Source organism: Xenopus laevis, chromosome 6S (assembly GCF_017654675.1).
Source record: "Xenopus laevis strain J_2021 chromosome 6S, Xenopus_laevis_v10.1, whole genome shotgun sequence".
In the NCBI taxonomy this organism is placed as follows: Eukaryota; Metazoa; Chordata; class Amphibia; order Anura; family Pipidae; genus Xenopus; species Xenopus laevis.
In genome coordinates this window covers 43,082,072-43,109,778 of record NC_054382.1, presented here as the reverse complement: position 1 = coordinate 43,109,778, position 27,707 = coordinate 43,082,072, and the positions used below count along the sequence as shown (strand labels likewise).

The 27,707-nt window shown below is 36.5% G+C and overlaps 1 protein-coding gene across 1 annotated transcript in view; it reads left to right on the top strand.

Annotated features, from left to right (window-relative positions):
• The window catches only part of topaz1.S (testis and ovary specific PAZ domain containing 1 S homeolog), a 102,488-nt gene that overhangs the window by 67,066 nt on the left and 7,715 nt on the right, over nt 1–27,707 (top strand). Inside the window, exons 7-16 of the mRNA XM_018269306.2 lie at nt 482–606; nt 4,256–4,296; nt 6,298–6,410; nt 8,707–8,795; nt 10,929–11,054; nt 16,233–16,296; nt 18,729–18,880; nt 21,831–21,923; nt 23,222–23,337; nt 25,797–25,863. Coding sequence (XP_018124795.1) covers nt 482–606; nt 4,256–4,296; nt 6,298–6,410; nt 8,707–8,795; nt 10,929–11,054; nt 16,233–16,296; nt 18,729–18,880; nt 21,831–21,923; nt 23,222–23,337; nt 25,797–25,863 — 986 coding nt within the window. The remainder of the gene's footprint in view (nt 1–481; nt 607–4,255; nt 4,297–6,297; nt 6,411–8,706; nt 8,796–10,928; nt 11,055–16,232; nt 16,297–18,728; nt 18,881–21,830; nt 21,924–23,221; nt 23,338–25,796; nt 25,864–27,707) is intronic.

Here is a 27,707-nt window from a genome sequence, read left to right as displayed (position 1 = left end):
AAGAGCTTACTGCTATGAGAATCTGAAACCACACTACTATCAAATACAAAATAGCTGATTGACTTAAAAGTTATTTTAATTTGAGTAAAACCTCCTATATACTAGTCAGTTCATGTTGTAATATGGATTTTATATTGGATGATCCTGTTGGGCTGGTAATTTCCCTTAGTATTTGATTTATTTATTCCAGTTTATCCTGAGTTCATTATTTATAGCTTGTATTAATACAGTTAAATACATTACCCAAAATACAATTAATTAAACTTGTTTATAATGTGTATAAGATGAGTAAAGATTTCACAATATAATTTTTTTATGTTGGAAGAAAAATCAAGGGGACATTGGTTGAACTTGCACCAGTGAGCACTAATATTAAACATTTACCATTTTAAGTTCTTGCTTGCTGCTGATTGCATTGTTTAAAGTAGCTGTATGTATGAAATAGACAAAAATAACTTAAAAATAATTGTATGCTTTCCAGATCAAGAAGTTAAAAATGACCCACTGATCAAACATAACACTTTGGAAGAGAACAGTGAAGATTTTTATGATGGTGAACAGTCTGATTCTGAGGAGTTCAGAGATCATCTTGGCATAGATAGAGAGGTAATGTTATAGCTATAAAGTATCTATCTATGTAATTTTCATACATATGCTTTTTCTTAGAAAATTCCCGTAGTTGACCATCAAGATGTGCAAGTAGACAAAATGCTTGGGAATATTCCCCTGATTCAACATGGCAGGTCCTAGCTGGGATAGGTAGCACTTGGGGTAGAGAAGACATGCAGGATGATAAGGTAATCAGTTGGGTAACAGTAGTAAGAAGAAAATAGTTCTACTTGAATTTGTAAATCCCAACAGTTTTTTCAGATTTCGAGTAAAATGGGTGTGAACTAAGAAATGACCAATTTATAAAATAGCAGGATTTTGGGATTAAATATATAGCAAACATATTGGTATAGAAAATAAGGGGTTGAGTTTATAGAGCACTAGGTTGATTTTTGTTTGGGGTCTGCTATGCTAAACTAAGATTATGATGGCTAAGAGTTTATAAGAGTATTTAAATGGGGGTCAGAGAGCAGTATGGGAAAGCTAGTGTAGATAGGCTGTGGGATTAAAATGGGGAAGGATTAATGTGGTAGATAGTATACCCATAAGAAGATCCCACTGTTAAAATTAAAATTTTTATAGATTAACCCTTTGTTGAATAGGTACTTGTAATACTAAAAAGTAACTTGGCATGTTTGCTTGCAGAAAAAAAGTAGGAGTGTCATTAAAAACTGGAGAGCTATATTATATGTCCAGCACATTGATATGATTGTTATTACTGAGACCTGGGGAGATGAAATGTGACTTGGCTGTGCATTTAGATGGTTATACACTTCATAACATTAAAAAAGTGATGGAGTTTGACTTTTTGTTGCACTAAAAAAATGATCAGCGGAGTACTGGGGAGAGTGTGGCAGCATTGTGGGTAGATATTTCAGATGGATTTATAATTGGTGTATGCTTTAAACCGTTCAAGTATACGTGAGGCCAAAGAAGCCCCGCTACTCCAGTACTAGTATGGGTAAGCATTTATGGTATAGTGATCATAACATTCTTTTTTAGCTTATGTTGCAGACAGGGAGGCCACTAAAAAAACACATTTTAGAAGTGCAGACATGTAATGATTTGCTGAAAAGCAACCCATTATGGTGATCTTGGCACTGCTGCCTGAGAAATGTGTCTCTTAAAGTTACCAGAGGCTGCTTTTTGGTGCACCTTGTAACTGGCCGCTCGCTGTGATGGCAGGAGTGTCCCTGTAGAAAAGGCAAGCATTGTGGTTGGTGCATTTAAAGCATTCAATTTAGCTGGGTCAGCTAAAACTTTTATTAGGTGCAAGGATGGCAATATGCAATCTGACAAGCTGAAATAAAGAACGAAAAGGGCTTTTTAAGCCAGATGTAAAAATAAATATATAAAATCCCAAATTGTTTTTGAAATACAGGTATGGAATCTGTTATATAGAATTCCTGAGACCTGGGGTTTTCCAGATCTTAAAGTAATTTGGATCTTCATACTTTGTCTACTAAAAAATTATGTAAACATTAAATAAACCGAATAGGCTGGTTCTGCTTACAATAAAGCCTAATTATATCTGTTTGGATCAAGTACAAGCTACTGTTTTATTATTACAGAGAAAAAGGAAATCATTTTAAAATTTTGGATTATTTGATTATAATGGAGTCTATGGGAGACAGCCTTTTGGTAATTCTGAACTTTCTGGATAACGTGTTTCAGGATAATGGAATCCCATACCTGTATATTAATAGTCGGGAACCATTCTTTTCAGAGGGAGGTGAATTGGTTGATGAGTGCAGGTGAATGCAGAGATTTTAACATGTTTTTGAAGAATCATTTTGTGAATACTTCCTTTTTAATAGACTCGTTTCTAATAATACAAGTATTGGCAAATGGTTCAAAAGATACTAGAACAAGTGTTAGTAACAAATGTGTTGGAAGAGCTTAGCTCTGTAATTGTCAAAACATGTTAATTTTCCAGGATTCTTTGATATCTGGCATGGTAAAGAGATATTGGCAAATTGCTAGTGTGGAGTAATTTTCAAAAAGCGATCCTGTTCTCAGTAGATCTTGCCAAAAATGTTATTTCCTTCTATTAACAGATGACCAAAAACCTCGACATTTGTGTCACAGTTGATGTGATCTACTTAGATTTTGCTAAAGCATTTGATAAAGCACCACATTGAAGTTTACAGATTAAGAAATATCGGCCTAGGACAAAATATTTGTAATTGGATAGAGAACTGGGTGATGGATAGATTACAAAGAGTGAAATGGAACATTTTCTAATTGTATCATCATTTAATGGAGTACATCAGGAGTCTGTCCATCACTATTTAAATTATTACTAAAATACATTGAGGGTGACATTGTATACATTGTCTCTATTTTTGCTGGTGATACTAAATTTTGCACAACTATGTGCTCCATACAGGATGTTGCCTCTTTGCAGAGAGATTTGACTACATTAGAATACTGGACAGTAAACTGGCAAATGTGGTTCAGTGATGATAATTGCAATGTTATGCACTTGAGTAAATAGACGCATTTTGGGGATGAGGGGTAGACAACCAATTGTGCAACTCTAGGCATTATTGACTTGAAGAATGAAAAACCCCTAATATAGCCATCATAGTTACCTGTTTCTTTCAAAAGTATGAATAAATACTATGTTTTATGCTGAAATCCAGCTGTTCTTCTCTTTCTGCATCATTTGAAATTCTGGCAGGGAAGGAGAGACTAAACACTGATGTTACAAATTGTAGCAACTTCTGCTCTGCTTACAGACAGCATGCAGGAACTACATAACCCACAATTCATCACATGTGCAGGGAATTGTGGGGTTTGGAGGATGCAGACTAAGGACAGATGGCTGCTGATAAAAAGTAACAGTAGTCAGTAAGCTCAGCAAAGTAGTCAGACAGATCAGCAGGAGAGTAAGGGGCTAGACTTAGGGAACTGTTCCAAACCATTAAAAATCATGAAAAGTCTGCATATTTTTTAATTGATGTAGATTGCAAAGTTGCTTGAAATTATGTTTACTTTTCAAAAAGCTTAACTAATTTGGTAAAAAGAATGAACTAGTTCATCTATAAGGGAGAGATAGCAATGGCTGATTATTTTTTCTTTAGAAAAGGAATATAGCAGGGAGTTTTTTTTTTCTTTTGCATAAAAAAGAACAAAGTCACCCCTTTAGGCTTGAAATTAAATTTTCCTATTTGCTTTTCAAGATTGCGCGTGGTGAGGTTGAGAAATTCCTTGCCTGTATGATGTTGTGATGGCAGATTCTATCACTGCCTTTAAGAGTGGCTTGGATGACTTCTTAGATCAGCATACAATAAAGAGAGAGCTGCTAGCCCTTTGTGTGGTTAACAGTGAATACATAATGTATCAGATAGTTCACTGAAGTTAGAAACCAATACAGAGTTAGTTGTACATGCTTAACTGCTGTTCCACTCGGCGTCTGATTAAAAAAAATTAGGTGCTTCAGAATCCAGTACACAAATGCCTTAAAATACACTGCTTACTGTAGAAAGCCTTATTTATGTGTCATGATATTTTAAACTATCACTACTTAATGGATCTATTTATTGAAATATAGTGTACATAACTCAAGCTCATAGTTATGAGCATGACTTTTTAAAGAGATTGCAAATAATTCTTATTTTTCTAATTACAATATATTCTTCAGGTAAAATATGCTGAAAAGAATTCATCTGAAAGTGGAAGCAGGTTGGTATTTTAAAGTACCGTAAACCTTTTATAAATACTAATGTTCCTATTAAAGAAATATGTTTCTTCACAATATGTAAACATTCTGGCCCTTTTGCCTCCAGGCTATAAATATATATAAGTAAATATATGCAGTTGAGCAACCGCTGGTTGTCTAAAACTTTGTTGTCCTGCCTTTTGTAACATTATCCTGGCTTTCCTGATATTCCAAACCATATTGTGTAATTTTTTTAACAAGAGTTGCCACCTTTTTGGTTTTGAAGCAGACAGCCCGGTTACACAAGAGGCTGCCCTGTTCAAAGACTCCTGCCTCCCTGAATTTTATTGGCTTCTCTATGACATATTTACAGTTTGTGCTCTATTTCAATTTTCTTTAGATTATAAAATATTATTTTCTTAGTTTAAACCTACATTTGTTACACTTCATATACTGACTGCCCTCCTTAGCTCCCTTTGTTTAGAAGTTATAAAGATGCATGTGCACAGCACCAAATTACTATGATGGTGTCCGTGTGTAAGCTGTAATGACCCACTGTACTTTTGCAGCTTGGGTCAGTAAATTGTGTATATAGACTGAAATCTAAGCATATGTTTGCATATTGATATATATTGATAAAGGAATTTAAAGCTGCACAGTCCTAAAGTAGAATATTTGGAAAATATATATTCGTCGGATAAGTAACAAAATCTTTCTCACCCTGTAACAAAAGTGACCTTGGTGTAAAAACCCCAGGGCTAACGCTTGAATGTGAAGTACAATGTGAAACCACTACTGAAAAAAGGGAATAACACTCACCCGACGTCTCAAGTGGTCCGGGTGCATCGCCCCGAACCCGTAGCAAGGGGTGTGTGTGCTTTGAAGTATGAAGAAAATCAGCAAGCACTCCGGAAGCCTCTTGTAGTAGGTAAAATTCAACTTTATTTCAACTATATTACCTACTACAAAAGACTTTCGGAGTGCTTGCCAATTTTCTTCATACTTCAAAGCATATTGATATATAGGCACAGTCAGTAAAACTGCAAAACCTTTCAGCAAATATTTGTGTCCTACATTTCATAAAGAACTCAAAAGCATTCGGTCAGATGCAGAAACTAAGCCATTGAGATTGTGCATGCTCTTAAATATGTTGTATAGAAAACCGTTATCCAGTATGTTAAAATATTAATTCTGACCCCCATCGCTACTTTAAAGGAGAAGGAAAGGTATTTTTATACTTTTATTGCAAACTGTTGGTTGTGTTCCCCCCTCCTGAACTCCATAGTTTGACTTAAAAATTTTGTTTAGTTTACTTGTACAGGCCCGTTGAAAAAAAAATCACCGCTGGGGACTTTGCAGCCACCATCTTGGTTAAGTTCGCATCATATCCCCTTTCTCCCAGTCCAAAAGTGCTCATGTGCCAAATTAATTCCTCCTCTATGACTCCTTCGTATCACACTTTCAACATCCAATATAGACTTTAGACAGAACTCTTTAGTTTTTGTCCTGAAGATCACTCCCAAGACACTGCCAAGCTAAAGAAGGAGAAATGTGGAACAATCGTGTTGATATGTTAACCCGACGCGATCGTTGGTATTGGTGCTTAACAATGAAGGAGAGGTCAGTGATGACGTTTGTTTTTACCACATGACCAGAACGTCATATCTGGCCTGGGGGAAAGTAGATTATAGTTTGCTCATGCTAACGCAGGGCTTGGATGATTTATTCTGAGCATGTGCAAACCCTGGTTTTGCAGTTTTTTTATCAGCAGAGGGATGTCTTTTATATTTTATGCACTTTTCAATGTTTTTACAATAGATCTTTGCATACAGCTGAAGTATTGAGGCAGCATCATTGTAAGTCGCTCTTCACTAAAGGGGCAATCCATAGGGCTTTATTTATATTTTACCTTTCCTTCTCCTTTAGAAGAGCTTGATTACTTGGTGGATTGCATAATTTTCAAGTAGTACTAAAAGATAAAAAGGAGACTGATTGATTCTTTTTAATGTGTTTTTTTTTTTTAGCCTGAGTTTTGAGTCCTCGTCCAAGGATGCCTCTCCAGGATCATCTCGTTCCCACAGCCGTCTCTGGAGAAGAGATCCCTCACATACCTTTAAGCCTCTGCATTGGATGAATGGTAATAATAGCATTTCCCAGCCAGCAACTGGCTTCAAACTTACATTGTCTGCCTAGAAATATGTTTCTAAAGTCTGGAACAGCGTGAGCCCATTGAATAAATGATTGTATTCTTTTAATTCTCAGAGACCATTCAGCAATAGACATTTTGACACACATATCTTCTACTGCTTATATAGTTTTTTTTTTTTAAAGGTAAACTTTGATTTTGTGTTTTGTAAAATACAGTAAAGAATACATTTGTCACTGATCATAAAAGTGTTATTTACAATATATTTGTGAGCATTATCATTCCTACTGTGTCAATATCTACATGGCTTCCAACTATTCCCACCATGGGCTCCATATCATCTCAAATATCTTTTGGGTACCTCTGGCCCCATGAATGACTATGATCACAGGAACCACAGTATTTCTGTGGCACACATTTTTAACTATGGGTATTTCTGTGGCACACATTTTTAACTATGGAAGTGTTCTTGAAGCATTCTGGAGGAAGCCTGCTGTCACTTCAACCACCTGTAATAGGCAGTGGTACTGATAAAAAGGAGAGTGGTTATTTTGTATGTGGCTTTTTTTTGTCTGAGTTTTGAAGAGTCATTGGCCAAGGATGCCTCTCCAGGTATAATTGGCACTTTGTATTTACAGTTTTCATTTCAGACACCTGTAGGAATAACTTGTGGTTCTGGCCTCTGGATTATTGCACCTATATGAATAACTAGTGGGTGTGGTCTCTGGATTATTTCCTTACATATGAGTAAAGACCATGAAGAATTAGGAGGGTATGCCTCAGTTAAAGGAACAGAAGCACCAAAAATTATTTAAAGGAATAACAATATAATGTAGTGTTGCCCTGCGCTGGTATAACGGATGTGTTTGCTTCAAAAAGACAACTATAGTTTATATAAACAAGTTGCTGTGTAGCTGTGGGGTAGCCATTCCAGCACAGGATACCCAGTAGATGAAGAATCCCATTGTATACTACAGAGCTTATCTGTTATCTACTGTGTATCATGTGCCTTTTCAACCTTGAATGGCTGCACAGCAGCGTGTTCACCATTGTGAGTTTCTGAAGCAAAGCCAAGAAAACAAGAAAAGGAATAACTACTCCAGCAGATTAACTGACACCTTGATAAAGGGTATTGGCCTAATCTATGTCATGTAACCACAACTTGGAATGCATGGTTTGCAGTTAACAAGTTCTTCTTCCTTTATTTGTTTTTTGGCTTTGATTTTGATTTTGGCATAGAGTAACTGTGAGGAAGTCGAACACTAAATATATTTATTTTACAGACCACACAGTCTCTCTAAAGCAGTGCGGCACAATAGTACATTATGTTTTCATTACTTAAAAAGACTTGTGTTTCTGGGTGTTTCTGTTCCTTTAATGTAATGGGCCATTTATCCCATCTATCTATTTTACCACTGAGAGGTGGCAAGGATCATTTTTGTTATACATCTCTGCCACACAACAACAATTTTTACTCAGCATCTGCACTTGAAATTGCCCTAAATGCCCTTTATGTGTCTTCTCCTTATTGTTCATTGGTATTGGATGTTATGGTCGAATAATTGTGGCCTTCTTTTAAATGTAAATTTTGTCAATATTTCTGTAACACGCTTGTGTTGTAGGGTTTTTTTTGCCTTAGTATAAGACTTTTTTACACACTGCACAAGTCCATTCATAACATAAATACCCAATATAGGAGCCAGAGTTCAATAAATAGAAAATATTAAATATTATAAATGATGGGCAACTTGAATAAGCCTCTCAAGTCCTGTTTATTGTAGTCAAGACAGTCACATCCACCTTAAATAGTATGTCAAACCAAATAGCATGTAAAAAACAATTAATGAAGAGGGGATATGCTCCTGTAGTTTAAACCAGTTACATGAATTTATTCTATACAAAATACAAGCATAAAGAATAAATTCCGAATATAAACTGCTCATCAATATGGCCCAACACGTTTCATCGTCGGTTCATCATCAATTGCTCGATGGCAAATGCAAGATGCATATTGTATACCATGCTCACACTATAACATGATTTTTAATTAAACAAAATGTTAAGTTCAGCTGTATTTTATGATAGATAGAATAATGAAAAGGTATGGCTGGTAATTGTTTTCATTCAAGCATATTAAGTAAGGCATGCCAATCTGCTCTCCTGTTTGTGAATAATTAATATATATATATATATAGTTTGCCACCACTGATTCTTCCATTATACTAGATCAGAATTGAAAGGTGTTTGGTTAAAGTGATGTAGCAGAATTTTTCTTATCTTTACTTAGATTTCAGATACTCTGGCAAACACATTGTAATGGCGGATGTGCTTACTTCGGATCAGAAAGGACCGTGGAATCTAGATGATGCCTTTTACGTGAGTATCATAAACTGCAGTTAGGGAAGTCAGATGATCTCTGAGGCAGCACACATACAATCATGAAATGGGGGTTCAAGGCAATAGATATAAAAGGGCGAAATTTACTTAAATATATAGATACAGTACTTTAATATGCCACACAATTTGATATAACTTATCTGTTGCTCAAGTATTCAGTTTTTGGGGTATAGTTTTCCTTTAAACACTGTTTGCAGGAAGAAGCTATTATAACAGCTATTATAATTATAGGGCCATGCTTGCATTGCAGACAGTTGACTGTGAAAATATTGGAGGGGAAAACTAGAGGATTGAAACGTTGGTAATATTTGTAACTTGGTTCAAGCAGCCTGAGTGTTAATGTTAATACTGTGCATTAAAGGAAAATCATAGCTTCAGAATGAATATTTAACTAACAGATGGTTTGTATTATATTTAGTGGCCTAGAAAGGAATCTTACTAAACTGTAATATATATATATATCAGTAAATTTTACCCTTCTACCTTAAACCAACATTTTGTGCTGGTCTGTGTTCTCCCTCGGAGATCACTTGACCAGAAATAATGTAACAGCAAGACATGTGGGATTAACATGTAACTGCTGTTTTGAAACTTAACATGTATGTGAAACTTGTTTGTATGTACCATGAAATGTAGGGTCCCATGGGCAGTGCATAGTACTTTAAATTGCAATTTTGTATTTAGAATTACCAGGCAGTAACCAATAAGTGACTTGAGGGGGATGGACACATGGGCCATAACTGTTGCTTTTGAATCTGAGCTGCATACTAAGGATCAATTGCAAATTCACTGAACACTTATGTCCCATGTGGCCCCCCTTCAATTCATTGACTAACTCAGAGTTAGAGAGCTGAAAAGCAAGTTTTGTTCTGGCTATTACGTTAAGACATCCGCCCACCCAACCTTTATACATTACATTTTTCACTAACTAACTATTAGAAATATTTTTGTTTTGCACATACTATCTTATCTACCCAGTTTTTATTTTTACACTGAATTGTTCCTTTAAAGGAATCGTTCAGTGTAAAAATAAAAACTGGGTAAATAGATAGGCTGTGCAAAATAAAAAATATAGTTAGTTAGCAAAAAATGTAATGTAAAAAGGCTGGAGTGATTTGATGTGTAACATGTCAGTCAGAACACTACTTCCTGCTTTTCAGCTCTCTTGGTATACACTGACTGGTTACCATGGCTACCACATAGTAACCAATCAAAGATTTGAGGGGGGGGGCACATGGGTCATATCTGTTGCTTTTGAATCTGAGCTGAATGCTGAGGATCAATTGCAAACTCACTGAACAGAAATGTACCATGTGGCCCCCGCTGACTAGCTCAGAGTTAGCAGGAAGTTGGATTCTGGCTGTTTTATTAGACATCTGTTCACTCCAGCCTTTATACATTACATTTTTGGCTAACTAACTATATTAGAAACATTTTTTATTGTGTACAGCCTATCTATTTACCCAGTTTTTATTTTCACACTGAACTATTCCTTTAAGGGTCACTGTAACAATATGCTTTTATGTAAAGGCAAAAGTAAAGGACAACAAAATGCTAATTTTATAAATTCAAATTCATCACTAGCATTGACTTAGATTTTCACCTGCACTGTATATTTACACTTTCCATTTCCACGGTACTGTGCAAGCGCAAGTAATGTCTTTGCCAAGGTTGACTGAGATCAAGCTAAGATGCTGGTGCAGCAATGATTTCTGCACTTTGTAGTTTTTCTCTGAAAAAAATTGCTGGACCCATGATGAAAAACTTTAATTCCGCGGGGGATGTCTAAGATATGTTGCCACCCCTCAGTGAATAAGTGGTTTCTTGTCTGTTAACAAAGCATTAGACCTTGATCTTTAACTATAACAGTGCCCAATGTATGCAGTCAAGTTGCAGAGTGGCACAACCAGCACTTGTGTTATTGCTTTATAGCATGAGGCAGCAATTGTTTCTCACATCCAGGGATGATTGAGCTGCATCTCCTATTTTTCTTTTGTATTGGTTGACATATGCTTGTGACACCTGTTCCTTTCCATATATACTATTTTTTAAATTTGTTTTAATTAATCTGATACAAGTGGTTGACGTTTCTTAATACATTAATTTTTGCAGGATTGTAAACCTATACAGAAAACCCTCTTGCCTGTTTGGTACTGCAAATATTTTTTTAACACTTTCCGTGGATGCATGAAACCGAATTGCTTGTACCAGCATGTACCATACCAAAGAGATGAAAAGGTAATGTCTTGTTTAAACTGCGTGTAAAGAGTTAATCTATCCATATCATATACATACAATGTTCTATTTTTTGTATTATAAATGCTAAAATATACATGAATGGGAATACATTGAAACTTTAAAAAGATACCTATTGTATAATTATAAACTGATTTAAATTTGTAGACCGTAATAAATGTGGTGTATGTGGTGCTGGTACTACTTTATTGGTGCTTCCTATTGGTACTACATCCATGACTGTGTTTTAATGGAGGGGTGGGTGGGTGTATCCTAAAAGTCCCTGACAGGAAGAACAGTAAAAAGACAGGCTTTAGTTCCCTATCAGGTCAGCCTAGGAAGTGAAACTAATGGGTGAGAATAGCACAGTTTTTGGAGAAATTTTTGATAAATTAGTCTACTTTTTAAAGCATGTTTCTTCTGTAATTTACAGCATATAATACACTGGCACATTCATGGTATTCGCACACTGGGGCAAATTTACTAACCTCCGAAAGTTCGGCAGCGACGGCGTCACTCACAGCGCAACATTTAGCCAGGCGTAGATTCGCCAGGACAACACTAATTCAATAAAATACGAAGTTGCGTCCAGGGTGCCGAACGCTGGGAAGTTGCACTTGCATTACTGCGCCAAGCAAAGCGAAGTTGCGCTAGCGTTGCCTTATTTGCATATGGCTGGAAGTTAAAGTTCAATGGACAAATATGTTGCAGCAAATGTATTACACTTCACAAGCCCGGGAAACCTTAATAAAAGAAAATAGAGGTGTTATATTGCCCTACACATGAGCCCAGTGTATAGTTTATGTGCCATATGTTAGGAAATGTAGGGGGAAGCTGGGTACCCCCCAAAAAAAGTATGCTATTTCATAAAAAAAATTGACGCCAGCGTTTTTTGGGACTTCGAAAATTTTTCAACAAAATTTTGAGGAAGTCTCCTATCTACTCTATTGCACTTCGTCTGGTCTGAGGTGGCAAAGGCAAGTCTGGCGTAAGAGGTAACGTTCAGTAAAATCCGCATGTTAGTGAATTTGTGCAGTTACGTCCATTCGCCATAGTGCAAATTCGCCAGACGTTAGGGAGCGAAGTACCACTAGACTCTATCTCCTTTGCTAGCGAAGTTACGCCAGTGACTGTTAGTAAATCGGCGATTTTTTTCAGCGTTTTTTTTTTTGTCAGTGTTGGTCACTTCGCCCTTTAGTAAACTTCCCCCACTGTGTGTCATACTGGCATAGCTGTATATATATCTCTACTTAAGAACCCCAGGGAGTGGCAGCTCAAACAAAGTTTATTTCAGGCCAGTGCACACAGGTTGAGTTCACCTTGTCTGGATGTGATGGTGTCTACATTCAATAATCTGTTTCCTTGATTTATCTCAACCATCAAAGATCCACAGGCAGAAGCAGTGGATGCACTAAACTGCATGTGGTAACATAGTAACATAGTAAGTAAGGTTGAAAAAAGACACATGTCCATCAAGTTCAACCTTTTTTTTTTTTTTAACTACCTATCTGCCAGTTGATCCAGAGGAAGGCAAAAAACCCATCTGAAGCCTCTCCAATTTGCCTCAGAGGGGGAAAAATTCCTTCCTGACTCCAAAATGGCAATCGGACTAGTCCCTGGATCAACTTGGACTATGAGCTATTTCCCATAACTCTGTATTCCCTCACTTGCTAAAAAGCTATCCAACCCCTTCTTAAAGCTATCTAATGTATCAGCATGTACAACTGATTCAGGGAGAGAATTCCACATCTTCACAGCTCTCACTGTAAAAAACCCCTTCCGAATATTTAGGCGGAACCTCTTTTCTTCTAATCGGAATGGGTGACCTCGTGTCAGCTGGAAAGACCTACTGGTAAATAAAGCATTAGAGAGATTATTATATGATCCCCTTATATATATTTATACATAGTCATCATATCACCCCTTAAGCGCCTCTTCTCCAGCGTGAACATCCCCAATTGGGCCAGTCTTTCCTCATAGCTAAGATTTTCAATACCTTTTACCAGCTTAGTTGCCCTTCTCTGTACCCTCTCTAATTCAATAGTGTCCTGTTTGAGTGATGGAGACCAAAACTGTACGGCATATTCTAGATGGGGCCTTACAAGTGCTCTATACAGTGGAAGAATGACCCCCTCCTCCCTTGACTCTATGCCCCTTTTAATACAGCTCAAGACCTTATTTGCCCTTGATGCTGCTGACTGGCATTGCTTGCTACAGCCAAGTTTATCATCTACAATGACTCCAAGGTCCTTTTCCATAATGGATTTGCCTAGTGCAGTCCCATTAAGGGTATAAGTGGCTTGAATATTTTTACATCCCAGGTGCATGACTTTACATTTTATCAACATTGAATCTCATTTGCCACTTAGCTGCCCAGATTGCCAGTTTGTCAAGATCATGTTGGAAGGATGCCACATCCTGGATGGAATTAATTGGGCTGGATAATTTTGTGTCATCTGCAAACACCGATACATTACTTACAACACCCTCCCCTAAGTCATTAATGAACAAGTTAAATAAAAGTGGACCCAATACTGGTGTTCCATTCATTCCTAGATTTCTGGACAAAATCAGAAAGGAATAAATATCCAATATCCTAATTTTTACTTGGTGGCCAAGACGAACCTGGCTCCATTATCGGCAGACCAGCATGCACTTTGCCAAAAATACCAGATAATCTTTAACAGGCTTACAAGTAATTTAGTAAAAAAGCCTTTTCCCATTTCTGCCTTCTAGGATGCCGAGTGCTTAAAAACTGGCTTTTGGCAGGAAAGTGCTACAGGCAACAATAGTTACATAGTTAAATTGGGTTGAAAAAAGACAAAGTCCATCAAGTTCAACCCCTCCAAATGAAAACCCAGCATCCATACACACACCCCTCCCTACTTTTAATTAAATTCTATATACCCATACCTATACTAACTATAGAGCTTAGTATCACAATAGCCTTTGATATTGTCATCCAAGCCATTCTTAAAGGCATTAACTGAATCAGCCATCACAACATCACCCGGCAGTGCATTCCACAACCTCACTGTCCTGACTGTGAAGAACCCCCTACGTTGCTTCAAATGCAAGTTCTTTTCTTCTAGTCTAAAGGGGTGGCCTCTGGTACAGTGATCCACTTTATGGGTAAAAAGGTCCCCTGCTATTTGTCTATAATGTCCTCTAATGTACTTGTAAAGTGTAATCATGTCCCCTCGCAAGCGCCTTTTTTCCCAGAGAAAACAACCCCAACCTTGACAGTCTACCCTCATAATTTAAGTCTTCCGTCCCTCTAACCAATTTAGTTGCACGTCTCTGCACTCTCTCCAGCTCGTTTATCCCTCTTAAGGACTGGAGTCCAAAACTGCACTGCATACTCCAGATGAGGCCTTACCAGGGACCTATAAAGAGGCATGATTATGTTTTCATCCCTTGAGTTAATATCCTTTTTTATGCAAGACAGAACTTTATTTGCTTTAGTAACCACAGAATGACACTGCCCAGAATTAGACAACGTGTTATCTACAAAGACCCCTAGATCCTTCTCATTTAAGGAAACTCCCAACACACTGCCATTTAGTGTATAACTTGCATTTATATTATTTTTGCCAAAGTGCATAACCTTGCATTTATCAACATTGAACCTCATTTTCCAGTTTGCTGCCCAGTTTTCCAGTTTAGACAAATCACTCTGCAAAGTGGCAGCATCCTGCATGGAACCTATAGTTCTGCACAATTTAGTATCATCTGCAAAAATAGAAACAGTACTTTCAATGCCCACCTCCAGGTCATTAATAAAAAAGTTGAAAAGCAAGGGACCTAGTACAGAGCCCTGCGGTACTCCACTAACAACACTGGTCCAATTAGAAATTGTTCCATTTACCACCACTCTTTGTAGTCTATCTTTTAGCCAGTTCTCTATCCAGGTACAAATACTATGTTCCAGGCCAACATTCCTTAATTTAACCAGTAACCTTTTGTGTGGCACTGTATCAAATGCTTTAGCAAAGTCTAAGTAAATCACATCCAATGCCATCCCAGAATCGAGGTCTCTACTTACATTCTCATTAAAAGAAATTAAGTTAGTCTGGCAAGATCTATTACGCATAAAACCATGCTGGCACAAACTCAAAGTATTATGATTTGCTATGAAGTCCAGTATCTTATCCTTTATTAACCCTTCGAAAAGCTTTCCTACCACTGACGTCAGACTAACTGGCCTATAGTTTTGAGGCTGAGAACGGGATCCTTTTTTGAATAGAGGCACCACATTAGCAATTCGCCAGTCTCTCGGCACTATGCCAGATCTCAATGAATCCTGAAATATTAAGTAAAGAGGTTTGGCAATCACAGAGCTAAGCTCGCTAATTACCCTTGGATGAATACCATCTGGCCCCGGACCTTTGTTAATCTTAACATGTTCTAGTCTCTTTTGAATTTCTTCATGAACTATGCATTATTAGTTGTATTACTAGAATTGGGACTGTTAAGAAGGAAACCTTCACTTACTGGCACAAAGTTCCTGCTCAGTCATTTGTTAACCACCCTTTTTAGATGGCTTTAGGACTTGCTCAGCCATCCTGCTCTGACAGGTAGGGCTGGACTTAGAAAATGAGAATTTCTTATTTAAAAAATGATTTTCTGGAAGACCCATACGGTCGGTGCAGCATTCTACCCATTTTTGCCAGTTCTCGCTGCTGTATTCTGTTCATTCTCCACTAGCATGCTAAATACAATACTGGTGGAAGAGTTGGAGACTCAAGAAAAGAAGGAAGGAGGAAATGTTTGTCCTGCCTCCAGAGAGGAACAAGTTAACCGCAGTTATCCTGCACTGACTGTGCAGGCCTGCTTGAAATTTTTGAGATCAGAAAATCTTTTTGTCATAGTTGATTATCCTTCAAATTTCAAAGACCTTTAGTGGATGTCTTCCAGTCCAGTCTGGGGCCTGTAAAATCAGCCACACTTTAAATATCAAGACGGTATCTTTTTTTTTCCTAGTTCTAAAAAGAGAGTGTATGTAAATGTTAGGAAAGTAAATGTCTAAAATGGAAGATGGAGTGTATCTAAATTATCCATTTTTGTTTCATTTGAGCAAATTGGTATTGCCGTATATCCATTATTAGAGTAATGTGGTTGTATTAGTTTACTACTCATACAGCATACAAATGTATTTCATAATTTCTCATTAATGTATAGGTGTGCATGGAAGTGATTCAAAAACTTTTGAATGAAAATCACACATCATTATTGAAACGTGCTGGTATGTATTTTATCCCATTTGTGACAGTGAATAGATTTTCATATGAAACCAGATTTACCTTTCTGTTGATGCATTGTCTGTAAAAGGGTATCTAAACCAAAAAGTTAATTGATGCAAATGTGGTGTTCTTCTGTGAGCATTTTTGCAGTTTACCATTAAACGCAATCCATTGCCATTTCTGATTTATTTGCATTTTTAGACTCTTAATCCCAGGCTTTTTAGCAATATTTGTTTTAGCAATCCAAGGATTAACTTTAGTACAGGAACTGCAAGGACTTAATTGCTGAGACTGACCTTCAAACAAAGCTGTTGAGTTAATCCTGATATTAACAGTCTAAAAGTGTTACTCTGAGCAAGTTATCAGGGGCAGCAAAAAGCTGCTCCTGGTAACTTTGTTTCTGGTTTTTAAACCGGAAATCCAGCTGTTCTAGTGCAGAGCGCTGTTGCACTTTATGCACAATAATGCAGCCCCCTGGACCTCCTCTGGTGCAATAAAGGTAAGTGCGGGGGGCAGTGTAATGTTTAGGGGTGCCCCTGGATAGCCCTTAAAGTGGACCCGTCACCCAGACATAAAAATCTGTATAATAAAAGTCCTTCTTAAATTAAATATGAAATCCAATTTCTTTTTTTTATTTTGCTTGACTAACATGCTAAAATAGGATTTGGATAATTTTATTTGGGTGACGGGTCCCCTTTAAATACTTTTTATCAATCAATTTTTTGGTTTAGATGTCTTTAATGGCTAGTTTAGTGCTCTTCATTTAAACCAAAAAGTTCTATTTTGGCTTGATCCATCCACAAAACATTCTTCCAGTATCCTGGTGTGTCCACATGATCTTTAGCAAGCTGAAACCGATCAGCAATATTTTTTGGGGAGAGCAGTGGCTTTCTACTTGCTACTCTACCCTGCCTTACACACCATTGCTGTTCAGGGTTCTCCTGATGGACTAATGAACAACGAATTGCGTAGAAGCTGCTCAGTAATGTACTAAATGTTATTCTTGATATAACTGAGTATTTGTATTATTTGCAGTTGCCAAAAGTTTTAAGTTTTTGTAGTATTTTTTTTTTTCATGTTTGGTCAGCAATGCCCTCTCCTACTTAAGCCATCATGCTTTTATGGTATTGTATATATATATATGTATTCTGTGTAACAGTGTCTGGGGAAAACTCTAGATGGAGATTACATACAGTCATATGAAAAAGTTGGGAACCCCTCTCAGCCTGCATAATAATTTACTCCACTTTAAACAAAAAAGATAATAGTGTTATGTCTTTCATTTCCCAGGAACATCTGAGTACTGGGGTGTTTTCTGAACAAGATTTTTAGTGAAGTAGTATTCAGTTGTATGAAATTAAATCAAATGTGAAAAACTGGCTATGCAAAAATGTGGGTACCTTTGTAATTTTGCTCATTTGAATGCATGTAACTGCTCAATACTGATTACTGGCAACACCAATTTGGTTAGATTAGCTCGTTAAGCGATGTGTCCCATCATGAGAAAAGGTATTTAAGGTGGCCAATTGCAAGTTGTGCTTCTTTTTGACTCTCTGGGAAGAGAAATTTGCCCAGAACAAAAAATACTAGATGTTTATGTGTATATACTGTAGGTTTATTATTATGTGTGGTTATCATTAAGGTTTGGCAGTCAGCAGCATATGCAGCAATGACACACAAGGCAATTATTAAATGCCCAAATTTCTGTTGGGTCCCAGGTACTACAATTTCTTCTACTGAGGCTTATTAATTAAGGGATTATTCTATGTCCTTTAAATGCTTCTCACAATCTGTCAAAGCCAATAGTGAAGCACCAACCCGGATGTGCCTGAGATCCTCAGAATCTACTTTGCTATTACAGGTATAAGATCTGTTATCCTGAATGCTACTTTTTATTACTGAGAAAATGAAAATCATTGTGAAAGATTAGAATTATTTGCTTAAAATGCAATCTATAGGCGATGTGCCTTTGTATAACGGATAACTGCTTAAGGAATAATAAATCCAATACCTGTAAGTAAAACACCCTGTTGCTGCTAAATGTTATATTTATTTAAATATGCATGCTTTCACATGCATAGGAGGATTCATTAATAAGAGAGTTCAATCAATATATACATTTATTTAAAAAATAGACGTCCCCTGTGGAATGCATAGTAACAATTATGGAGTTCGATCACATATCCTTTTAACAGTAATATACGCTAGCATTATCTGGCATGCAGCTTCCATGTGTTACAGACAAACAGCATGAGTTCTTTGGTTTATGGGTATCTGAAAAGGTTAAAGGATTGTGAAAATGTAAATATAAAACAAACAAAAAAAATATTTTTTTTTTTTACAATGCTGTTTTGAGGCTTTTATCATTGTGAATACCCATAGCACAATCAAACATTGAAATTAACAACCTTTTTTTTTTCCAATATTATACCAGTTTGGATATTTACTAACTACTATAGAAAGTATGTTCCTGGTGTTCATTACAACTGTAATCTACTGACCAAAATCCTCCACGCCTTATATGTTCGTCAAATATGGGGAGATGTATTTCATTTGTTGGAAACGGGAGCGAATGTCAATATATTGGTGAGTTCATTTCAGATGTCGTCATTTCAACATATTGTTGATATTCCATGTTAGTAGCAAGGTGCTTGAAATGACCCTGTATTTGAGTGTTTATATGCTAATGTGACCTACTTAATTAACAATTTATGTTAGTGTGCTATGATTATAGAATGGGTTCTATACTGGAATATTACACCATGCTTCAGTATGTTGTATATATATATATATATATATATATATATATATATATATATATATATATATATATATATATATATATATATATATATATATATATATATAGCTATGTCTGTAGTAAACAAAAATAAGAAATAGTAAACTTTTTGTTAACCTGCTACATATTGTACATATTCTGTTAAGATCAAGAAAAAGACTGATGTATTCTCCAATTGTTTGGTTATATGTCATCAAATCCCTTTCTAGAAGGAATGCACAGAATACTGAATCTCCCTGAAATGTGGCCAATTACTGAATTAGAATCCAAATCTGTATATTGGAATTTGAGGAAAGTTTAAAAATGGTATAATCTGTAAACCTTTAAAGAGCTTTATAGTAGCTTAGGTGCTGCAAAACGTGCTTAGATTTAACCAATTTGGTTACTTTCTTGCAAACATTTACATCTCATACTCGCGCTAACCGCAAACACAAAGGAGTTTTAAGCATTTGTATGATAGCTTTCTATAGGAATCATCAGTTATTCCACACAAAAGCTGTTATCTCCAGAGGGCTTGCAGGTTTACATTTTCAGGTACAAATTGCTTTGTTCAATAACACTACAGTTCTATCAAAGATGGCATAAAATTTGGCTGGGGGTCAAGATGGCTGACTTGACTCCAGAACTCCATTGCCAACCACTTTGCTCAGTCTACAACATCACCTGCAGAGGCCATGGCCAGTTGGCGGCTGTCTACCTCCCCTTCTCTCACTACTTCAGGAGACAACACTGACACCACTCAAGAACCTACAAACAATACCTGCTACTAGCCATCAAGAAGAATCAACTAACATGGTAACCCAGCTAGAGATTAGTAAAATAGATATTTCTCACCTTGGACAAGATCTGCAAAACTTGCAGGACAGAACCTCTGAAGGAGAACAGTCTCCAAACCAGAATTTGCCTCCAGGTCTGTCTCAACAGAGCTTTCTTGTCTCGCTAAGCACCTGATGGAGGTACCACTTTGCAGCAGGCCCCATCAGTGTTTCCCTCTGGGTTATCTGTTGGCTCATTCTCACTGTTGTCCAGTTTTCACTTTTATGCAGGTTTATCAGTACCTGCACCATCTCAACCTAGCAACTGGTCAGATAGGGGATAATAAATGTCCAGTGTTTACTTTTATGCAGGTTTATCAGTACCTATACCATCTCAACCTAGTGACTGGTCAGATAGTGGATGATAAAGACCCCACCTATCTGCATTTTTCTGCAGTAAGTTTTAGAGAATCAACATTATTATAAAAATTCTCTTTTTTGCACAGACATTATTATACTGTTCACCTAACAGGCACCAGCAATTAGTGCACTTCCCCCCTTTCATTTAGACAGACATGTTGCATTAATTGGCCATGCCACATACTCATGAGCCTTACACATGGGCAAGCATGTTGGCTGCCTTGCAGCACCGGGGTCTTGAGTTTGATTCTAGCTTGGGCACTATCTTCAAGAAGTTTTATGTCCTCCATCTGTCAGTGTGGTTTCCACTGGGTACTCTGGTTTCCTCCCACACTTAAACCTACAGGCAGTGGCTTCAGGTAAACTTGGCCCCACTGTGTGTGAATTTGATAGACTCTACTGGGCAGGGACTAATGTGAATGATATAATACTCTGTACAGTGCTGCCAAAATGTATTGGTGCTGTCTAAATACAGGAAATATATAACCCCTGGAGTTCCTTCCATATAGCTAGCATTTTTTTGGGTGTGCGAACTTGGAAAACTTTTTGAGATCCTTTGTTATATTACCAAACACAGGTAAAAAAATAATCTGGGATTCGCCAAACAGTGTTATATACTTATGAATATGAATACCATTTTTGTATTCTCTCCTATTTGGCTCGCTATATGTAAAATTTGTTACATACTAGAGTAGCCATTCTTTTGAGAAAGCAGGGAGCAGAGAGAATGCACACCACTTTACAAAAATACTAATAGATCAATGAATTGTTACAATATGATATGATTAAAACCTCACCTAGACCTTTGTTTACATCCTATAGAGGTTTTTCACATACAGTAATGAATTGTTCAAAGAAATCTCTATAGGATATTGATGTTTGCTGTGTATATCATATACATACAACCACAAATTCATATATCTTTTTAAAAAAAAAAATTCAAAACCTAGATGAACAATTGCTTATGACATGAGTTTTGGGACAATTTGTGGTGTTTTGTCCAAAGGAGAAGGAAACAATGTGTGGCTAAAAATGCAAGTGTTGTTGAATACGTTTTAGTTATGATTATTAGATTTTTTGCCTAGAAATTGTTTTGGTTTTTTTTTGTTTTTTTTCCAATGACTGCAAATAATGAGACCTAATTTTCATAAACTATTGGTCATTCCTAAGCAAGTTATACATGTAGGTTAGCTCTTGGAGAGAAAGTACTTATAGCATCATCTAAAGCTACCAATACACAGACTGATAAAAGCTGCCAATTCAACCCCCTCCAGTCTGCAGTTTGTTGGCCTGTGTATTGGGCCTTCTATAACAATTTGTCTTATATCTAGCAGAGAATGAAGTATATATGCCTGTCTGCCAAGGAGAACATTGACCTGTTTATGAGAAACTCTTTCAAAGGGCTTTGCTAGGCCTATATTTAATGTGCATATATAACATTTACTGTATTTGTTATCCTGTATTTTAGCAATGTCCACAACCATTAAAACTCCAAAAAAAAGGCCTGTTTTTAAAGGGCTGATGTTATTACAATTCTATTTCAATAACTTTCTTGTTTCAGCCCACCTCTGACATGCTCATCAAGTTATTTGAAAATATTGCCAATGCAGGATTAACAACAGCAGTACCGAGTTTAATGGATGTATTCTGCAAGGTATGACTCTTATTTATTATAATTTATTTTGTTATTGAAATTCTGTATATTGGAATGTACCAGAAATACATCATCGAGCAACATAGGATGAATTGCAGGTATGTTAATTAGATACCCTAACCTACACTGTACTCTTCTGGGAAGGCTTTCCACTAAGTTTTCAAACGTTGTTATTGGTATTTGCTTCCATTAAGGCACAGCAGCGTTATTGAGATTAAGCACTGATGTTTTCCAATCATGCTTGGTTTGCAGTCGGCATTCAGATTCTGTTCTTTTGGGTTGAGGTCAGAGCTCTTTTTAGATCAGTCAACACCAGATGATGAAGTACAATTTATTTCTCCAGAGAATGTGTTTCCACTGAGTCTAGTGGCATAACACTTTAAAGGGGACCTGTCACCAAAAAAAAATATGCAAAATCCTATTTTATCACATTAGTCAAGCAAAATAAACTTTGATTACACTATATAAATTATTTAAAATCGTGTTTCCTTCAGTCTGGGAATTCCTAATTATAGCAAGCATACAGGAGCCATTTTGTGCACACTGTTATTAAGACAAGCCTTGCATCATCTCAGAATCTTGTTTGTGCTCCAGAATGGGGGACCTGATGTCCATCCCCATGCCCTAGTTATACAATGAAATGTGGAATGTGGGGAGAGCAGTGACATCTAGGAAGTGCTGAATGGAAAGTGGTAAAAATTGCTTGCCCCACCTCTATGCCTAAAGCATAGAGGAGGGACAGACAATATTTGATTGACAGTTGAGATTTTTAAATGAGCTTACAACAGCTATGAATGCTTTAATAAAAAATAGAAATTGGATTTCATGTTTAATTTGAAAATGACTTTTATTATACTGTGTTTTGTGTCTGGGTGACTGATCTACTTTAATACAACCAATAACTGTTTTAAAAGCATTATCTTCCAAAAAAATATAATCAAATAATTTAAATGTTGAAAAATGACTTCCTTTCTGTAATAATAAACTAGTACCTTTCAGTTTATCCCAACTAAGATATAATTAATCCTTATTGGAGGTAAAACAATCCTATTGGATTTAATGTTTAAATTCTATTTTTTAGTAGACTTAAGTTAAGGCGGTCCCTAACTCAGAAAAGCACAGGTCCCAGGCATTCTGGATAACAGATCCCATAGCTGTATTTGGTCTGTGACCATCACAGTGTTGTGTATGTTAATTTGTTTTTAATCTCAACAATGTGTATATCATATTTTGTAAGCAAACTGATCTTTCAGTACTGTGCATTAATTTAAGAAGACTACTGTGCTATTGTCCTACAGCTTGTGGAAGCTGGAATGATGCTGAAGCCAGAGGAAATTAACGTGTTAATAACAGCAATGAACCATCTCCAGGCATCGAAAAATTACATCAGCATAATATTAGACATAAAAACAAGGTGAGAATGTGGATGAGGTATTGTATATTGACTGAACAAATCCTTTATGTAATGGTATGTATATTTAAATTATTAGACCAGTTGCAAAGTATCTCAGAATATCTATATTATACTAAAATTTAAAAGTAGGCCCCTTTTATGTCTATTTTTAGTGGAAAGAAAATAATGCTATCATAGTTGAATCCACTGCCATTATGATGCGAGTCCCACTGGATTAATGTGAATCTCTCCTGATACTTGTGCTATGTAGCAAGTGTAAAAAAAAAGTATGTACCATCCTAACTACTAATTTCAATAATGTTACTTTTGCAGAAATATCTGCAAAAATCAAAAAATATATATATATATATATTTTTTTTAAATGTGAAATTCAGCTCTAGGAGTGTTCCCATGTAGAATCTAGAAAGTATTCAATTGTAAGATATGACACATTTTTGTGTGTCATTAAAGGGGTGATTCACCTTTAAGGTAACTTTTATTATGCTATAGAACAACCAATTCTAAGCAACTTTTCAATTGGTCTTTATTATTATTTTTTTTTTATAGCTTTATAGTTCTTTGCCTTTTTTCTTCTGACTCTTTGCAGCTTTCAATGGGCATCGCTGACTCCCTTCTAAAAAAACAAATGCTCTGTAAGGCTACAAATGTATTGTTATTGTTGCTTTTTATTGCTCATCCTTCTATTCAGGCCTCTCCTATTCATATTCCAGTCTTATTCAAATCAATGCATGGTTGCTAGGGTAGTTTGGACTCTAGCAACCAGACTGCTGAAATTGCAAACTGGAGAGCTGCTAAATAACTATAAAAAAACACAAATAAAAAAAATTAAAAACAATTGTAAATTGTCTTAGAATATCGCTCTCTACATCATACTAAAAGTTATCTCAAAGGTGAACAACCCTTTTAAAGGGGTGGTTCATCTTTGCCTTAGATTTTAGCATGGCTAATTCTAAGCAACTTTTCAATTGATCTTCATTATTTATTTTCTATAGTGTTTTAATTATTGTCCTCCTTCTTCTGTCTCTTTCCAGCTTTCAAATGGGGGTAACTGGCCTCATCTAAAAAGAAATGCTCTGTAAGGCTGCAAATGTATTTTTATTGCTACTTTTGATTACTCCTCTTTCTACTTAGGCCCTCTTCATATTCCAGTCTATTTATACCGTAACTGTTTGCAAAATATAGCAAAAGCAACTGAAAGTTATATATACAGATATTTTTATTTTTGCAACGGTTTACTGCCCCTTTTGAATAAGTGAACATTAAAGGGGAACTCCACACAAACATAACTTGAACTTTTTGAAAAGTAAACATAATTTCAATCAACTTTGCAATATACATCAATTTTAAAAATATGCAGACTTTTTATAATTTTTTATGGTTTGGAACAGTTCCCTAAGCCCTAGCCCCCTGCTGATCTATCTGACTACTTTGCTGAGCTGACTGATTACTGTTACTTTGTATCAGCAGCCATCTGTCATCAGCCTGAATCTTCCAAACCCCACAATTCCCTGCACACGAGGAACAGAACATCCCAGTGCAATGCATTGTGGGTTATGTAGTTCCTGCATGCTGTAAGCTGTGGAGTAGTTGTTACAATTTGTAACATCAGTGTTTAGTTCCTCCTTCCCTGCCAGGATTTCAAATGATGCAGAAAGAGAAGAACTATTAAACAGCTGGATTTCAGCATAGAAAATTGCATTTATTCATACTTTTTGAAGAAACAGGTAACAGTGGTGGGTATATTAGAGGTTATGTGGGCCTCTTCATCAAGTTTTGGTTTGGAAGCCGGAGTTCCCCTTTAATAATGAGGTGTTGTGTTATTTTGCACATATAATTGCTTATCTCCATTTTAATTATTTCAAATCCACAACGGAGTGCATATTTTGCCAATTAGTCTGTGCCTCATACAGTCATTTACAAATAACTGCTTTAGGGTGTGCAAAGAGGTCTTGTACACGCCCCCCCATAATGTAACATTAAATATTGTAACTTCATATTAAAACTGACTCCTGTGCTTATATCCTTTGAGTGCTTGAACAATAAGTTCTGTTGCCCTAAAATTTTGTAAAGGAGAATTCCCCTATACAATCTCAATCTTGATATATAAGAGAGCATTTTGTCTTTTTTAAAGGTTTTAATCAGTAACATAAAGTAACATTTAACTTGTTTTTAATCAACATTTTATGTAATTATTTTAGCATGGATAAGGTTTTTCTTTTGTAACAGAATTGACATTTCTATGTGAATTTCCCATTTATTTTGGTTTTTATGGTCATGATAACTTCAGAGACCGGTTATTAATAAGCGTAATGTTACACATTTACCAAACATGCTGCTGTAATACTGGGTGACGTTCCATTTTAGGAAGAAAAAATTGCTGTTAGATTGGTTTTTCTGGGAAAATGTGCTTTCTATGCGTAATCTGTACTTTTTTTATCTCGTGTTTTGTTTGCATGAAGATTTGATATGCAACATTCAAAAAAGAACTGGCTGTGTAACTTGAAAATAGCAGTTGCAGAAGTTGGGGTATGTAGGATTATTTTTAAAATTCCTGCATTACTTTTATAATTTGATACATTTCTATTTATTTATCATTTGTGTTCTAAATAAAGTGAAGTAGTTCACGTAACAATAAAAAACAAAGAGAAGGTGTAGCAGATGGCCATGCAAACATAAATTGAATCTACAAGCAGTAGGAATGTGATTCAGGTGGAAATTCTACTTAGATTAACAGCTACATACATGTGCCAAGCACTTTTGGTTATTCCCTGTTTTATGGCAGATACTGGACAAAGCCACTGGGTTGGAATGTGTTAGAGGACTTTGATTTTAGTCAAAAGTATGTATGACATTTTTTAATACATGGTACTCTGTTTTTACCAAATAATCTGTAACATAGTTTTTAAGTAAAAAAAAAATATTAATTTCTTCTCTTCTTAAAAGCCCCTCCTCCAGGGCACTTCTGAGCGAACACCACAGAGTGATCTTATTCCTGCTTCTTTGCATCGGGTGTTGCCAGTGCAGTAACGTTTTCACTATACTGTGAATTCATTGTTTTTGATGCTTTGATGAATAAAGAGTTGGAAGAAGACACTCGCTCCATGGTGCTCACACAGACGTAGCAGTTGGTGCAGTTTTCTACTATCAGGGGCACAGCCCCCAGGATATTTGGTACGTGAATATTGGGTGGTACCTAACATTTGGTGCTCCCAGTTCTTTCACCTTTCTATGGTTTAGTTTTTATTGCTAAATTACACTGTGTATATTGCACGTACTTCATTCTATCATTTAAAAAAATGTCTTGAACCAATGTATTTTTTTATTTAGTTGTAAAACTGGTGTGTAGGCAACCATCTCAGTAAAGTATCAGCAAAATGAAAGAGATTCCATTATTGTTGCGGGTGGGGAGCTTCCCCTTTTATTTTTCACTACTAATAAATCAACGTTTGGGGGGGGTTTTATTAGAGGTGAAAAATAAAAGGGGAAGCTCCCCACCTGCAACAATAATGGTGTTGTGCGACTCTCTTCCATTTTGCTGATACTTCAATGAATGACGTGTGCCGACCGTCTAGGGCAGGGTTCCCCAACCTTTTTTTTACCTGCGAGCCACATTCAAATGTAAAAAGAGTTGGGGAGCAACACAAGCATGAAAAAGTCCCTTGGGGGCCAAATAAGGACTGTGATTGGCTATTTGTTATCCCCTATGTGGACTGGCAGCCTACAGGAGGCTCTACTTGGCAGTATACTTAGTTTTTATGCAATTAAAACTCGCTTCCAAGACCGAAATTCAAAAATAATGGCCTACTTTGAGGCCAACAAGAGCAACATCCAAAGGGTTGGAGAGCAACATGTTGCTCACGAGCTACTGGTTGGGGATCACTGGTCTAGGGAGTAATGCACCACTAAGCAGGAATTGGCATAGGAAAGGCGAGAGAGGTGCAGAAATTTTTATGTTAAGCAACCATCTCAGGTCATTTTGTCTGGTCATGTTCTTTCAGAAAGAGCCAGCACTTCACATTGGAACTGCTTTCAGACAGGCTATTTTTTCTCCTGCTCAAGGAGTTGCAGACTTGGATTATTTCTTTTGAGTGCTGTTCTCATATCTATCACTAGGTACATGGGAGCATTTTAGCAATGTGGGTGTCAGGGAGCTGTTATCTGGTTACCTTCCCATTGTTTTGCTGAAGGGCTGCTAGGGAGGGAAGTGGGGTGATATCACTCCAACTTGCAGTACAGCAGTAAAGAGTGAAGTCACAAGACTGGGGGCACCTGGGAAAATTACGTCTAGCCCCATGTCAGATTTCAAAATTAAATATAATAAATCTGTTTGCTCTTTTGAAAAATGGGTTTAAATGTGTGATTCTGCTGGA